The sequence below is a fragment of the Mesocricetus auratus genome, unplaced genomic scaffold (genome assembly GCF_017639785.1).
Source record: "Mesocricetus auratus isolate SY011 unplaced genomic scaffold, BCM_Maur_2.0 Super-Scaffold_100007, whole genome shotgun sequence".
NCBI lineage: Eukaryota > Metazoa > Chordata > Mammalia > Rodentia > Cricetidae > Mesocricetus > Mesocricetus auratus.
The window spans coordinates 61115053-61131277 of record NW_024429191.1 but is presented as its reverse complement, the minus strand read 5'-3'; the positions used below and the strand labels follow the sequence as shown (position 1 = coordinate 61131277).

Sequence of the window (16225 nt, the reverse complement as noted above, 5' to 3'; positions counted from 1 at the left end):
TGTGAGGTGACTAGTTTTACAAAAATGAAAGTATCCAGGGCAGAAGGTAAGTGACCTTGTTCAGTCTGGGAAGAGCAAACAATTGGGCGTTGTTAGGTAAATAAAGGGGAGATTTTGGAGCGAAGTTAGCGTTTATTACGTACAGAAAGAACGCTCTGAAGGGCCTCGGGAATAATAGCTACAGTTGAAACTGGTCAGGGGAGATTCTAAAGCAAGAGAACCCACTATATCAAAGTGGCCTTGAGGTGGGGAGGAAAGTGCACGTCTGGAATAATTTACACTTTAGCATTACCTTTGTGAGATGCTCAGTCATCAGCTGATTAAATAAAGATGACCAGAGTGGGTAGATAGACAATAAGGTCGTTTACAGAACTGGAGAATGAGAGCTGAGGCTCTTTGGAGCGAAAGGGTGAGTGGTGTTTGGTGCACCGAGGCCAGCTAGATCCGTGTTTGGAATGAGGCGAAGGCTCTTCTCTTGTGGCAGGATAAATCTGGGTTTGAGAATTCGAAGGGCATGCCTTGAGGTGGTGGCACACGCCTTTAATCCCAGCATTTGGGAGGTAGAGGCAGGTGGATCTCTGTGAATTCCAGAGCAGCCTGGTCTACAAGAGATAGTTCCAGGACAGTCTCCAAAGCCTGTCTCAAAAAACCAAAAGAGAGGAGAGAGGAGAGAGAGAGAGAGAGAGAGAGGAAAGAGAGGGGGGGAGGGAGAGAGGGAAGAGGGGGGGAGAGGGAGAGAGGGAGAGAGAGAGAGAGAGAGAGAATCCGAAGGGCGCCTCCAACGAGGAAGAATAAACATTTTGACTGGAGAATCTTAACTGTACTCTCGACTTTTCCCTTTGCCCTGTGCTGTCCAGCCTGTCCTCACTAGCCATATGTGTGATTGCTGAGCACTAGAAATGTGACCAATCTGAACTGAGAGACACTGTAAGTGAACAGTGCACACTGACAAGTTTGCAACCTTCCCCAAGAGTGTAAAATAGCTCATTAATAACAATAGTGCATATACTCCAATTATCTACTGAAATGATTTTTGATATGTTGGGCTAAATAAAATACATTTTATGTCCCTCGCCTGTTTGATTTTACTTTTTTGAAAATGTGGCATCAGGAAATAGGCTGCAATGCTTGACTCCCACTGGACTCTACAGTACTGCGCTCCACAGATTTAAAGCTTATGGTTCAGGTGGTGAATATCTTCGCCTCTGTGACCTGTATCTTGAACATTATAGAACCCAGGCTTCTTTTTATCCTCAGTGTCTACAAAAATTGCCTGCACATAATAGGCATCCAGTGTATACTCTTTTCTTGTTTTGAGACAGGGTTTCTTTGTGTAGTCCTGGCTTTTCTGGAACTCACTGTGTAGACCAGGCTGGCCTTGAACTCATAGAAATCTACTTGCCTGTACCTCCCGAGTATTGGGATGAAAGGCATCTGTTTGACATCACCACTTGGCCAGCATATACTTCTAAAAGAATAAAATTCATGGACTGGAGAGAGGGCTCAGCGATAAAGAGCACTGGCTATTCTTCCAAAGGACCCGTAAATTCCCAGCACCCACATGCAACTCCAGTTCCAGGGGACCTGACACTCTCACACAGATGTACATGCGGGCAAAGCACAAATGCAATGAAATTCATGAGCGAATGAAATGAGTGGCAAATACTCTTAAGAGTGCCCAAAACCCTTAGAAGGAAGCTCGTTATGTCTTTGACAAGGATGTAGATGTAAGTTTACAAAAAGACTCAGGCCCTAAATGTTTGGCTTGCTTGATTAGAAGTACATGGCACCCATAATGATCTCTGATCTCTAACGAGGGTGCCTCTGCTACGAAACATAACTAGAATAAAAGCTGGCAATTGCATTTTTTTTTGGTGGTAAGAGCACTAAATGCAGTGATTTTTATTTTTCCGTTTTATGGGTGGGGTGGGCAGTCTCACTGTGCCCATGAATTTTATTCCAATGCACCACTCCCTACCTCGGCCTGTAGTATTGGGGATTCAGGTGTGTACCCCAATGCCAAGCTTGCAATTTTTTAAATAAAGGTGAGGACTGATCAGTCAAGTAGAGGTAAAGTTTGGTGAGGAAATAGGGCCTTGGAATAGCACAGTCAGGTTTGAATTATGTTCTATCCTGAGCTGTGTAAAAGCCTTCATTTAATTTCTTCTCTGAGTCTTAGTTTCCCTGGAAGAGCTCTGCATTTTACATTTAGATCTGTGATCCATTGAATTGCTTTTTTTGAAGAGTGTAAGGGCTGTTATTCATGTCCTCCCCGTCCCTTTCTCCCTTTGCATATGGATGTCTAGGTTATTCAAGCACCAGTTCTTGAAGAAATATCTTGTCTCCCTTTTATTGCTTTTGCTCCTTTAAAGAAAAATCAGTCTTTTAAAGCATATGCCTTTCATTTCGAGGTGGAAGCAAGTGATCTGAGTTGGAGGTCAGTCTGGTTTTTATATTGAGTTCCAGGTCAGGCAGGACTTCATAGTGAGAGACCTTGTTTCAAAGGAAAGAAAAAATTTATCTTTGAGGTTGGTATACAAAGTAATGGATTTCATTGAGATGTAGATTCTAGTCTGTTCTTGTTACCCTCCGCACTGCTCTTCTTGGACCATCTCCACCTCCAGCTGGATCTCTTCCCCCATCCGTTTCCCCTTCTGCTTTCCTATTAAAGGTATTTCATTACCCTATTTCCCACCACCGTTAAGATCTCTTCCTCCCCTTTCTAGTTTCATGACTTACAAACACAGCATACATGAATAATTTTAAATTTAGGTTTTACATATGGGAGAAAAGTGCAGTGTTTTGTTTTTTTGCTCCTTTTCAGAGAACATTTGACTGTGTGAAGGTCTACTTCTGGGCCCTGTATTCCTGTCATTGGTATAGTTGTTCTTTTATTAATACCACCATGTTGGTACTAATATTAATATTGGTATATCAATATTAATTAGGTATTAGTGTTAATACCTAGGCTTTAGAGTGAGCCTTGGCATCAGCTAGTGTAGGTTCTCTAGCTGCGTTCTTTCCCATTAGTAGTTATATTCGCTATTGTGGGTCCTTTGCTTTTTTATGTAAACACTGGAGTCATTTAAATCTAATAGCCACAAAGTGACTTGCTGGGATTTTTGACTGAGATTGAAGCAATTTGAGATCAAGTTGGAAAGGACTGACATTTTCTTAGGTTTGAGTCTTCCTTTCCATGAGCATAAAGTTTTCTTTTTATTTTTTGTGTAACTGTGTGTGTGTGTATGTGTGTATGTGTATGTGTGTATGCTCACTCATGAATGTGTATGTGGAGGCCAGAAGCTGACATTATCATGTCTTCTTAAATTAATTTTCTACCTTAAAAAAAAATAGGGCTGGCGAGATGCTCAGTGGTTGAGAGTGCTGGCTGCTCTTTTAGATGACAGATTCAGTTCCCAGCTCCCACAGTTCAACTCCCAGCTCCCACAAGGCAGTGCGCTACTCTCTATAACTCCAGTAACAGGATCTGGCACACTCACACAGACAGACATGTAAGCAAAACACCAACGCATATAAAATAACAATAAATTACAAAAATAAGAGTATCTTTTAATAATTCTTTGCAATTTTATATATGTAAGCGATGCATCTTTATCATGCACCCCAAGTCTCCCCTTTCATTCCTCCTAGGACTCCCCTACTCATCCCCATCTGCCTTCGTGTCCTCTCCTATTTTGTTAATAACCCCTTCATCCAGTTAGTGCTGTCTGCTGGAGAGATGACTGATTTATTGAGATCAGCATAGCACCTGTGAGTTCTTGGTTTCAGTAGCCATTTAATGTCCAGAAAACAGCATTTCACAGCTCTCATGCCTGTCTTCCAGTTCTTACATTCTTTTTGTTGTCTCCAATGTTCCCTAAGCCTTTGTGGGAGGGGTGGTGGTGGTTGATATCAATGCTCCATTTAGGTCTGAACACTCACTAGATATTTATTCTCAGCATTTAGACAAGTTATTAACTGCTGACCACCACAGAGAGAAGCTTCCCTGGCCAAGATTGAAGGCAGCACTGTCTATGGGGATAAGCATTAATATTTAGAAGGCATCTGAACGTGTCATTTAGCAAACAGCAGTGGTAGATTCTTCTGTAGAGCCTATGACCTTCAGAGTTTTGGGCTTTTGGCCAGTTTGATGCTACCAGGTCTGAATTCTTTATTATAAGCAGGTCTCATATCCAATCCCAAATCAGTTGGTTACCCGACCCCATACTGTTATTGCACCAGTGAGCACATTTTTCCTGGGAAGTCAGTGTTGTGCTATGTGAGGTTGGCTGCAGGGATACCATTGATGTCTTTTCTCACTCAGCATTCTGCAGTGCACCTTCCAGCACTATGAAAGGTAGCCAGTCATAAGAGAGGACAGTTCCAGCTTGGTTTCTCTGTCCTACAACCTGAAAGTGTTGTGTCTTTAGCAATAGGGTCTGCCACTTAATTCTTTATTCTGGTGGGCAACCAAGAACAATGGTAATAGCCTGTGTTGTTTTAGGGACCACTGGGGCCTCCCTGACCAGTAACTCAGGGAGGTATCCCTCACTAAGTTCTGAGATTTTCATATACTAACCCATGTCTTCTAGGGTAATGTTCACCATGCAAGGTATCTGTGTTCAAATTCCCTCCCCCTTTTGGAGGGGGTAAGGGTCTTACTTTGTAGTCCTGGCTGGTCTGGAACTTTCTGTGTAGACTAGGACGGCTTTGAACCCACATAGATCTGCCTGCCTCTACCTTCCAAATCATGGAATTAAAGGTGTACACTACCACGATACCCATTTACTATTTTTTTTAAATTAGCTTACAGAGTCATAGGTTTTCATAGGGATGTTTCATACATCCTTAGTTTTTTTGGTTAATCCACTCAACCATCTTCTCTCTGTTACCACTCCATCATGGTTTAGGTAGAGCGCAGAAATATTGGGAGTTAAAGGTTTACCTTAATTTTTATGACAAAGGTTCTCAACTCACTGTTTCTTTTAGACTGGCAGGTCAGTGAACCCTCAGTATCTACTTGTCTCTGCCCCTCTGTCACTCCCCACAAGGTGACAGATATATGCACCACTGTGACCAGCTTTTACATGGGTTCTGGGGCTTTGAACTCAGGTCCTTGTGCTTGCACAGTGAGCTCTTTGCCCACGGAGCCACCTCTTCAGCTCTATTTTAGAATTTTGAGACAGGATCCCACTATGTAGCCTATACTGGCCTGGAACTTGTGATCTTCCTGCCTTGACTTCTGAAGGGCTAAGATTATAGGAACAGATCAGAATAAAAGCCCAGCATTCTACTCTGTACACACATGCACAGTGCATTCATGTATATGCTGGTGTACATGTGTATCCATACATGTGGAAGACAGAGAACAATCTCAGGTGTGTTTCCTCAGGTGCTCTCCCTCACTGCTTTTTGTTTTTGTTTTTTTTAGACTTAGCCTTTCACTAAGCCTCACTTAGCCTCAAACCTAAGAAATGATACATTTCTGTCAATAAGGAGGCTAGACTACTGGCTGTCAAGGTCAGCTCTAGGATTACTTGGCTTGCTTGCTTGTGTGTGTGCGTGCGAGAGGATGAGGGGGTATATAGTAGAGGGGCTTCCGGGGCTTCAGGTCTTCATACTTGCAAGGCGAGCATTTATTGACTGAGCTATTTCCCAAGCCCTCTCCTTTAATTTGTTCTTTACTTTTTTCATCATTTTTATGATAGATTTTATTCATATTTTTGTTAGGTTTGTAACTTAAAATTTAATTCAAAGGGATGATGAAATAAGAATAAAACTACCTTTCAGGATTGTGGCAAATATGGCAAATAAAACACCTAATGTTAATTTGTAAACTGTTCATTGCAGCTACTTCAGTAGATGTTCATTTTCTTCCATCCCCAAACATGTATACATTTCTGTCAACTGCAGTATCTCTAATCCCATCAGTCAGGCACTCAAGTGCTTATTGAATACCTACTGTATGTCAGACAAAATTCTAAGACCTGGAGTCCAGCAGAGTTAGCAGGTTACCGTGGGCAACAAAAAATAAGTAAAATAGGTAGACTCTAAAATCTGAATGGGTGTCATGGAGAGAAAGAGGCAGGATCAGAGGTGTGGGGCAGTGAAAGTAGAATTGCAGTTTTTAATAGATGTCAAGAAGGTCTCATCTACCACGTGACCGCTAAAACAAGACTTAAAGGAATGAAAGTGTCACTTGCAGATTAAGATAGAGCATCAAGGATCTGCTGGGGGAGTAGCAAGGAGAGCTCTATGGCTAGAGTAACCCAAGACTGACAAGGGCAGCAGAGGAAGCCTGCAAGCAGATACACCCTGTGGGACCGTTGTAAAAAGACTGGCTTTTATTCCAGTCGAGATGGGGAGCTAATGGTTTGGATTGTGTAGGAACTAGACATGATCTGACTCAGGTTTTACAAGATCTCTGTCACTCGGGCTGCTCTGTAGAGAAGGTGGTCAACAGTAATTACCTATGGAAGAATGGAGGGCAGCTTCACTAGCAAAAGTGAAAGAGGGAGAAATAACAGGGGCTCATGATCCCCTAGAGGATCTGTGGGTGGCCTCAGGCATCCTTAAGTCTCATGATATTTTTGTGTGAACACATCTTGGAGGACTTTGGTCTAAGTCTTAAAACAATTCTCTGAGCCAAATTAGGAGATATTAAGACTCTTAGTAATGAATAATCAGGATATCCCAGCTTGTTCTGCCTACCCAGAAGCCCACAGTTGACTCCATTCCTCAGACCCTAGTCACAAATCCTCCAGGGTATTGATCTTATTTGTTCCTGTCTCAGAGCTAACACCACCACCACCCCCTTTAATGTGACCATCCATGACTTCCAGATAAGGCTTATCAAGATTATTAATTACAGAGAAACGGGTAGAAAGACAGCTCAGAAGTCAAGAGCCCTTGCACAGGACCTGAGTTCGATACCTAGCACCCACAAAGCAGCCCATAAGTGCCTGTATTTCCAACTGCCGGGGGCCATGCCCTCTTATTTCCTCTGTAGACACTTGCACTCATGTGCATATACACACAACAATAAAAAATAAGGGCTGGAGAGATGGCTCAGAGGTTAAGAACACTGACTGTTCTTCCAGAGGTCCTGAGTTCAATTCTCAGCAACCACACAGCTCACAACCATCTATGATGAGATCTGGTGCCCTCTTCTGGCATGCAGGCAGACATGCAGGCAGAGCACTATACATAATAAATCTTTTAAAAAAAGTTTGTTTAAAATTAAACATTAAAAAAAAGCCGGGCGGTGGTGGCACACACCATTAATCCCAGCACTCGGGAGGCAGAGGCAGGTGGATCTCTGTGAGTTCGAGGCCAGGCTGGACCGACAGCCTCCAAAACAATACACAGAAACCTTGTCTCGTAAAAACCAAAATAAATAAATAAATAAATAAAATAAAATAAATAAAATAAGATTTTTTTGTTGTTTTTTGAGGGTTTCTCTGTGTAGCCCTGACTGTCCTAGAACTTGTTCTGTAGACCATGCTGGCCTCAAACTCACAGAGATCCACCTGTGTCTGCTTCCAAGATTAAAGGCCTGTGCCACCACTGCCTGGCTAAAAACAAGATCTTAAAAAACAAACAAACAAACAAACAAACAAAGGACCCACAGGAAGATGTATAGACTATGTTCTACGCTGCTCACTTAGAAGCCACAGACAGTGCTAGAATGAACACTTCACATTGTCCCGGAGAGGGCAGACACTTGGGAAGTTGATTTGATCTCAGTGGATTCCTTTTTTTTTTTTTATGGAATGATTCACGAATTTGCGTGTCATCCTTGCACAGGGGTCATGCTAATCTTCTCTGTACCGTTCCAATTTTAGTTTATGTGCTGCCGAAGCGAGCACTGGCTTCCCTTTTTAATGAAGTCTGCTGTATGAATTACATAAATTTCAGCAGCAATACCTGATCTTACAGTGTGGTTTGCTTAATGTCATGCAGTTAAAGGAAGTTTTAAAGAAATATGGTAAAGGTGTTTGCCAGGAAAAGTATTTGAAAGTGAGCAGCAGCATGCAGGAATGTACGGTAATTCAGCTCAGCCTTGTACCTCACTGTCAGCAGGTTGCAGAGTTTGCTTCTTTTATTTTTGGTTGTGAGCCTAGCCTTTAACAGCTGAGTCATCTCTCCAGCCCCAGAGTTTGCTTCTTAACCAGAGGGGTTTCATAGTCTCCTCTCTGAATGTCTTGTGCCACAGCCGCCAAGTTGAGCCAGAACTGAGTTGAAGAGTAGAGTTTGAATGTCCAGTGCATATCAGAGGGGCGGGGGTTCTGAGATGCAGCCACCCGCACAGAATACTCAGTGTGCTTCTTGTCTTCCCTGAACTCCTTGTTGGGTTTTGTAATATGATGTTCCAGTAGATACATCTCTGGGAATCAAGTGAATACTTTTCAAAGCAATATTTACTTTACAAAGGGGTCAGCCTGTCGCCAGGCGGTGGTGGTGCATGCCTTTAATCCCAGCACTCGGGAGGCAGAGGCAGGCGGATCTCTGTGAGTTCGAGGCCGGGCTGGACCGACAGCCTCCAAAACAATACAGAGAAACCCTGTCTCGTAAAACCAAAACCAAACCAAACCAAAAACAAACAAACAAAACAAAAAAACAAAATAAAGGGGTCAGCCTGCTTGGGAATATATTAGTCACTTTTTTTTTGCTGTGACCAAATATGAAAGGGACTTAAGGGGAGAAGGATTTATTTGACTCACAGTGTTTTAAGAGGATACATACAGTCCAGTATGTTGGGGAAGGTGTGGCAGAATTCAGGAGCGTGCCCTGGACTCCTCATATCTGGGCAGACCAGGAAGCAGCAGGAATGCTGGCGCTCAGCTGGCTTCCTTTCTCCCTCTTTTATTTATTCCATGGGATGGTACTACCCTCATTCAGAGTGGACTCTCTCTCCTTAGCTAAACCTCTCTGGAAATGCCCTCAAAGACACACCCAGAGGAGCACAAGATGGCTTAGTGGGTAAAAATCACTTGCTGCATATGCCTGACAACCAGAGTCGAATACCAGAACCAATAGCAGAAGGAGAGAAAGTACTCCCACAGGTTATCCTCTGACCTCCACACATGCTGCAGCTAGCATGCATGTACCCGTACTCACATGTACAGCGTACACACAAAATAATAATAATTAAAATTAATAAACACCCATGGGCTGGAGATGGCTAATGGTTAAGAGCACTGGCTGCTCTTCAGAGGTCCTGAGTTCAATTCCCAGCAGCCACATGGTGGCCCTCTTCTGGCCTGCAAGCATACATGCAGATAAAGCACTCATTTACATAAAATACATAAATCTCTAAAAAATAAAAAAAGGGAACACCCCTTGCTGGTTGAGTAAGAATGTCCCCATAGACTCATAGATTTGAATGTCTGAAAGGATAAGAGGTGTGATTTTATGAGAGGAAGTGGGTCACTAAAGATGGGCCTTCAGATTTCAAAAGTCCAGTGTGGCTTTCTTCCTGCTGCCTGTGGATCTGGATGTGGAACTCTCAGCTACTTCTCCCCTACCATGTCAGCCTGTAAGCTACCTTGCTCCCCACCATGCTAACAGACTAAACTTCTGAAACTGTAAGCAAGCCCCAATTAAATTATTTCCTTTATGAGAGTTGCTATGGTCATGGTGGCTCTTCACAGCAACAGAACAGTGACCAAGACACAACCAGAGGTGCTTCTCCTAGGTGATTCCAAATTCAACCAGATTAACAATGAAGATTAATCATCGCACGAAGAAAACTTCGATTCTGTATCCTCCACTGGACTCAGTGCTGGTTTATAGGTGGTGCTGGTGAATAGGTGATACTTTCTGTCGTCCCTTTTTTGATTTTTGAGACAGGATTTCTCTGTAGCTTTGGAGCCTGTCCTGGCACTCACTCTTTAGACCAGGCTGACCTCGAACTCACAGATTTTCACCTCTGCCTCCTGAGTGCTTGGGATCAAAGGCACCATCACCCAGGCAAGATTATATCCTTTTTAGGAGTGTTTTGTTTGAGACAGGGTCTCACTATGTAGCCCTCCCTGGTCCGAGACTTGTTATGTAGACCAGGCTAGTCTCAAATTCAGAGATCTTCCTGCCTCTGCCTCTTGAGTGCTGGGATTAAAGGCATGCACCACTGTGCCTGGTCACTTGTAGTTTTCTTGAAGGGCTACTTTATTATTATTGTTACTATTATTTTTTTGAGACAGGGTTTTGCTGTGTAGTCCTGGCTGTCTTGGAACTTTCTCTGTAGACCAGGCTGGCCTCAGAGATTTTTCTGCCTCTGTCTCCTAAGTGCTAGGGGCTATTTTTGTTAACTTTGTGAACAGGTATTATGTGTCACTCTGTCAACAAGGCATTGGCTGGGTACTAGATCTATACTGTCAAACACAGCCCCTCCATCACAATGTGTTGACATGTCTTTGAATTTCCTATAAATGCTTATGAGATAGCTGACAGAAAAGGAATATTCAGTGATGTTTATTATACTATTAAGTGCTTCTCATATACTGGACAATATCAATCAGTGTGTGAAAATGTGTTGATTTTATTGTTATGATGATGATGAGGGAGGTTCCATTATCATTCTTCAGATCATAGTTTGGCAGGTTTCTCTATTGTGTTAATCACTGGTTTCTGCCACTGCAGAACTGTCTGAAGTTCTTTACAGTGCTGTTCCCACATCCCCAGTGGAGAGTCAATGACCAGCAATCTCCTAGGCCAGGCTGGGCAGTAAAAGTTAGAGAACCAATGCTTTAAGGATGGGCCTGTTTGGGTCAAGTGAGATAGCCCTTTGTCCATAGCTTAATGTCGATGTCTGATGTTGCAGATGCCAACTTGGTGTCTCCTAGGAAAACATCCTCTGGAATCTCTTCCAGAGCTCCCACTGAGAGTTAGAAGGCTCTAGTCCAGCAGACCCTGGGACTGCAGTGTTAGGCTGGTAGGTAAGCTAGAAGAAGAAGAAAACTACTATTTTGTTAGGACATCAACCTACAAATGGAAACCTGATTCTCAAGAACTTACCCAACAGTGCATTTACTGGCTGTGTGGTAAGGTGTGATCAGGACTTTGTCTCTACATCTCTGTAATGCTCTTAGCTCTGCTCTGGCTGTAGGTTGAAGTCCTAGCTTTATAAAAAAAGTCAAGGTTGGTATAAACTTGGAGCCTTCAGTAAGTTCCATGAGCTGGGCTGATGGAAATACAAGTAGAAAACACAAGGCAGACACAGTAACATCTACAAGAGAAGAAATTCAGTGCATCATGGCTTTTGTTCCTACTGAAACCTAAACTTATTCCTGGTATCACAGACATTTACTCTGAAAAAGGCTAATGTTCATCCAACCATCATGCCCACTCAATCTTCTCCAATATATGCCAAGTTGCTAGCCAACCAGTACTTCTCTGACAGAAATTCGGGACAGGGGAGGGAGACAGGGTTTTTCTGTGTATCCTGGCAAGAAAATGTATTTTTCATTAAGATTTTCTATTCTGTATTTAGAATAAGCCCATAGATTCTCAGTGCATCCTTGTGAGGACTATGTGTTTTCATTTGATACTTGAGTAAACTGCAGTTTAGACAGGTGACTTGATCATTAACCACTTAAAGGTGGAGCAGGCTGGGGATACAGCTCAGTGATGGAATTCTTGCTTAGCATTCCTAAGGCCCTGGGTTTAAATCCCCAGCACTGCGAAATAAATAAATAAATAAATACATATATACATACATACATACATACAGTGGGGCAGGAGCTTGACCTGGGCTTTCTGTTGCTAACTGCTTTGTTTTATTAGTCCATATTAATCTGGTGTTTATTGTTATTAAAGGCTTTAGGTCTAAATTTTATATTTTTTTCCATGCAAGTACCAGAAAAGCAGTCATTCAATCATAAGTGAAATACAGGTGAAGCATTTCATAACTGTAAGGCACTGGACAAATGTTTATTTGAAAGCCAGTAGGATTGACATTCGTTTTCTTTCAAATTAGGGAGGACTGGACTGTTAAGTGAAATGGAGACAATACCTTTTTATCCTTTACAATAACTCTTATTGTGATGCTGGCTGAGTTAGGAACCTCTCTAAAAACAGATGTGACTAGAAGGAATCCTTGGGATGAACTCTATCAGGGAACAGCACAGTGGAACAGCAGACCTCTGACTCAGCTCAGCGATGTAAGGACCTTTGCAGTTAGTGAAGTTGCTCACTCCCGTCACTGTTCATTGGCCTCAAACTCAACAAGGACTCACTAAGCACTGGTTATGATCAGGGGTCCTTCCCTCCTGTTCTTAATAAGGACCACTGAGATCAGAGTTTGATGTTCTTGGCCCTCTTAAAAGTTAGTGGTAGTTCATGTGCATCAATACACTACATTCATTGTGCCTTTTAAAAAAATCAAACATTCAAGAATAAAATGTTAACTGAGGGGGCTGGATGGCTGAGTGGTTAAGAGCACCTGCTGCTCTTCCAAAGGACACTGGCTGCTCTCCTAAAGGATCTTGGGTGGCCGGAAAGCTGTTTCTCTGGTCTCTGTGGACATGGGCATACACACCCCCCCCCCACACGAATGCAGACACAATATTATTTACATCTTGATAGTCAATGATAAACTTCCTTATCACACCTAACCTCCACTGATGCCAGGAATGAACCTTTTACTCCTACTTCATTTCTTTTTTTCACCCATGTAACTTTTTGATCTGTGCTGTTCTTTAAGGAAGCCATTAGTCACCAATGGTTATTGGGCACTTAAAATGTATATGCTGTTAAATACACTTAAGATTTAAAAAAATGTATGCAAAAGTATTGAGTAGTCTTTAAATACCACTTACTGAAATTTAATACTTTGGATATAGCAGGGTAAATAAAAACACTGAAACTTCACCTGTTTCTTTTAAAAATGGCTACTAGATTTAATAGTTTGTGTTTTATTTTTGTGCTTTAGTTTTTTGAGATAGTGTCTTCCTGTCAAATATATGGCCTCAAAATGATAGGAATCCTCCTGCCTCAGCCTTTCCTAGTGCCAGGACTACAGATATGATCCACAAGTCCAGCTCTATTTCTAGTGAAGGTGCTCCTGCAGATCATTACTCACCTTTTAGCCCACTTTTGTACTTTCTTGCATGCTCAAACAACTGAAATCTGTGTGGGGAGAATACACCTGCGGTAGTCCACATTTGATTATCAAACTGAAATGGCCATCACAGACTTTCTGTCACAGAAAGGATTATTACTAATGAGTGGCATATACCACATCAGACAGTGTCTTTTTGGTACCTTCACCTAGAAGAAAATTCTTTGACATGCTATCCTTCTCCCTTCTCTATTTTTTTTTTCTTTTACTTCTAGTCACTAAAATGTTAGCTCTTCCTGAGAAATTCTGTTACTTTCCATCCACTTAGTCCATAAGTAATCAGTCTGGCTCACCTTACTTTTGCAGTAGTTTCTACATACTTTCCCAGTTCCTTGTCCTGTGCTTCTTCTATACCATATACTCCAACTAGAGTTTACCTAATCATCACAGAATTCTTCTGTTTAAAAACAAAAAAATTCATTGATTTCCACATTGCCTGTAGGAACAATTTTTTAGGATGAAAGGCTTCCCGCCCCCCTTCCTCCCCCTTTAGACATGGTATCACTGTATAGTCCAGGCTATTCCCAAACCTTAGCCATCTCCCTCAACTTCCCAAAAGCTGAGGGTGTCAGGTGTTGAGTCACCACATCCAATTTTCAAGGCTTTTCAGACCTTTTTCTTGGTGCTTCCCCTATAAAGTCTGAACTAGAATGGGTTAATTAAAGTACTTAGAATCCTGTCTGGCTTATGCTTAGAACAGTATGTGTTCACTTTTATTGGATTTGAACACACTGTATGTTAAACATTGCTATTTATTTTCCTCTTTGAACACCTCATCCTCCAAAGAGAGGAGCACTTTAAACTATCAACAGCTAGTAAGGCAATTGTCATTTCATTGCTTTTCTAGCAACGTAAACATCTTCCTGAAGAACTTGTAAACACAAGCCTAATTTACCACATAAAAATAAAATTTCAGACTCAATGGGGTAGAAATAAAAAGTAGTATTTCTTTCACTCAAAAACCAGCTCAGTCGTGGTAGCCATGCCTAGCATTCCCACAGTTCTGGATAGGGTGCCTAGCACCACTGCTGGGCAGGGAGTACAGCAAATTTACAGAACATTTGGAGGAAACAAACCCTGAAAAAATATACAAATAGGTTTGGACTTAGGGCAGCTGCTCCCAATTTGGGCATATGTTGGAATAACCTGGGAACATTCAAGAATCCTGTCATCTGGACCCCATTTAGATTTATGGAATCTAAGGCTAGGATTCAGCACTGAAGCTTCATAGGTGATTTGACATTCTACGAACAATCAAAAGTTTCACAGGTGATACTGACCTACACTTGACAATCACTGGTCTTGTCACAAGAAATGTTGGCTTAAGGAGGTTGGGCATTTGTGTCATGTTTTTCTCAGTGATCTCATCAAGTATGTTTTTGAAACAGAGAACTCATTCACTGCTTTATGAAAAATATGTGTTTATGGATAGCCTTTTAAAAACAACCTCCCCAAAGCCCGGATCCCTGGAGTTTAAGGCTTGAAATTATATATGTACATCGAGGTCATATAAACGTGTCTTTTTGGTCTGGCTTCTATTTATAAGTTTCAAAAGAGTGACTTATCTAAATATATATTTAGCTATGTACAATATTTACAATGTAAGATTTTAGGACTGCAAATCAGCATTAAGCCTGTAAACACGGAAAAAAGTTGGCAATTTGCGGTTATAATTTCAAAACATCAAGAACAGCTTTACCTCAAACATTTTCTAATAAATAGCACCGCAGTACCTTCCCCGAAGTATTACTTCTCAGTGGCTTATTTTTTCTCAACAACTCAGGGTACCCAAGGTCACGGTACCCAAGTACTAGGACATAGCACTTTTTACGGGGTAGCAGACTGATGGAAAGCTTGGATCTTCAAAACTTTACAGCAAAGCCCCTTTCACCCGCCAATCCTGGGACAGTAAATCCTGTAATTCTCCCTCATCGTCACTGTCAACATTCTCTTCCTCCTTTTTCTGCAGTTCTTTTATGGTCAGAACCTCCTTAAGTTTGTTTTTTATTTCATCCTGGCGATTCCGCAGCTTTTCCACTCGACGGTAACACTCTATCTGCTCATCAATCTCTCCAATCTGCCGGTCCAATCGTCCCTCCTCATCCTCTTCAGCAACTATAGCTTCGGAAATCGTGTTAACTTGCCTCATGGCCTTTTGAAACTCGTCCCATTCTTTGTCCATCTGGTCTTTTGGGGCATCAACCTTCCGGACCTTTGCGTCTACCTCAGGGTCGTCGAAGAACCCTTCTGGTAGTGCTTCGGCGGTGTTCTCTCTCCTTTCCACCACCTTTTCGTGTATTTCTGCTTTCTCAATTGATCCTGAATGAGGAACTAAGGGGGCCTTGGGAGGATTTGTATTAAAGGGATCATTTGGCAGCACACTGCTCGTGGTTTCTCTCGGAGAGGCAAGCGAGTGTTCGCTGTCTTTGCCCTGTGCATCTGGAAGATGCTTGCCGCTGTCCCGCCTCCCGTCTCCATCTCCTTCTTCTTCCTCCCCCTCTTCCTCATCTTCATAATCAGGGAGTAAACCGAGTCCAGGCTTACTGGAGGTTGCCCTAGCAGCCTCCTTTCCCGATTTCTCTAAGTTGGCGGACGAGGTGGAGGGCTGTACCTGAGGTCCCACGGAGGCCTTGGCTTTCTTGGCGTCTTGGCTCTCCGCATCCGCCGCTCTCCTCTTGATGGGCTGAGGCGCCGCGCCGACCGACGGGCCCTGGGTTGCTCCCTTGGTGCCTTTCAGTTCGGCTACTCTTTCCCGGTGCTGCTTTCCCAGAACATGGGTCTGCCACAGGAGCTCGCTCTTGACCGGAGCGTTACAAAGTGCGCAGCTCAACTGCCCCAGACGGTTGTATTTGGCGAACGGGGATTCGATCCTCTTCCGGTTGGTGCTCAGGCGTTGCTTCTCCCTCATCAACCGCCTCAGTTCTTCCTGATTCACCACCCGCTTCCCCGCCGGATTCCCAGCAGAAGCGGAGGACGCCATGTTTGCGCCAGGGGTTCGGGCGATTCTGGCTTCCGACCGGGCGAGGCGTGATACCGTCACTTCCTGTCATGGGGCCGTTGGGCCGACTGGCGGAAGCTCAGCAGTGTAGGCGCGGCGTCAGGGTT

At 42.9% G+C, this 16225-nt stretch overlaps 1 protein-coding gene and 1 non-coding gene across 2 annotated transcripts; both read right to left on the bottom strand.

Moving 5' to 3' along the window:
- Nucleotides 1-7761: 7761 nt before the first annotated feature.
- LOC121141720 lies at nucleotides 7762-7868 on the bottom strand. Its single transcript, XR_005878674.1, has one exon. It is a non-coding gene; the product is annotated as a U6 spliceosomal RNA (small nuclear RNA).
- A 4038-nt stretch (nucleotides 7869-11906) lies between these two features.
- Nucleotides 11907-16204, bottom strand: Znf830 (zinc finger protein 830). Its single transcript, XM_013118388.3, has one exon. The coding sequence runs from the start codon at nucleotides 16098-16100 to the stop codon at nucleotides 14991-14993; it is 1110 nt and encodes a 369-aa protein (XP_012973842.1). The 5' UTR covers nucleotides 16101-16204; the 3' UTR covers nucleotides 11907-14990.
- Nucleotides 16205-16225: the final 21 nt, after the last annotated feature.

Bases quoted from the DNA above. Each gene is read 5' to 3' on its own strand.
- Znf830 (XM_013118388.3), bottom strand. From the start codon at position 16,100: ATGGCGTCCTCCGCTTCTGCTGGGAATCCGGCGGGGAAGCGGGTGGTG.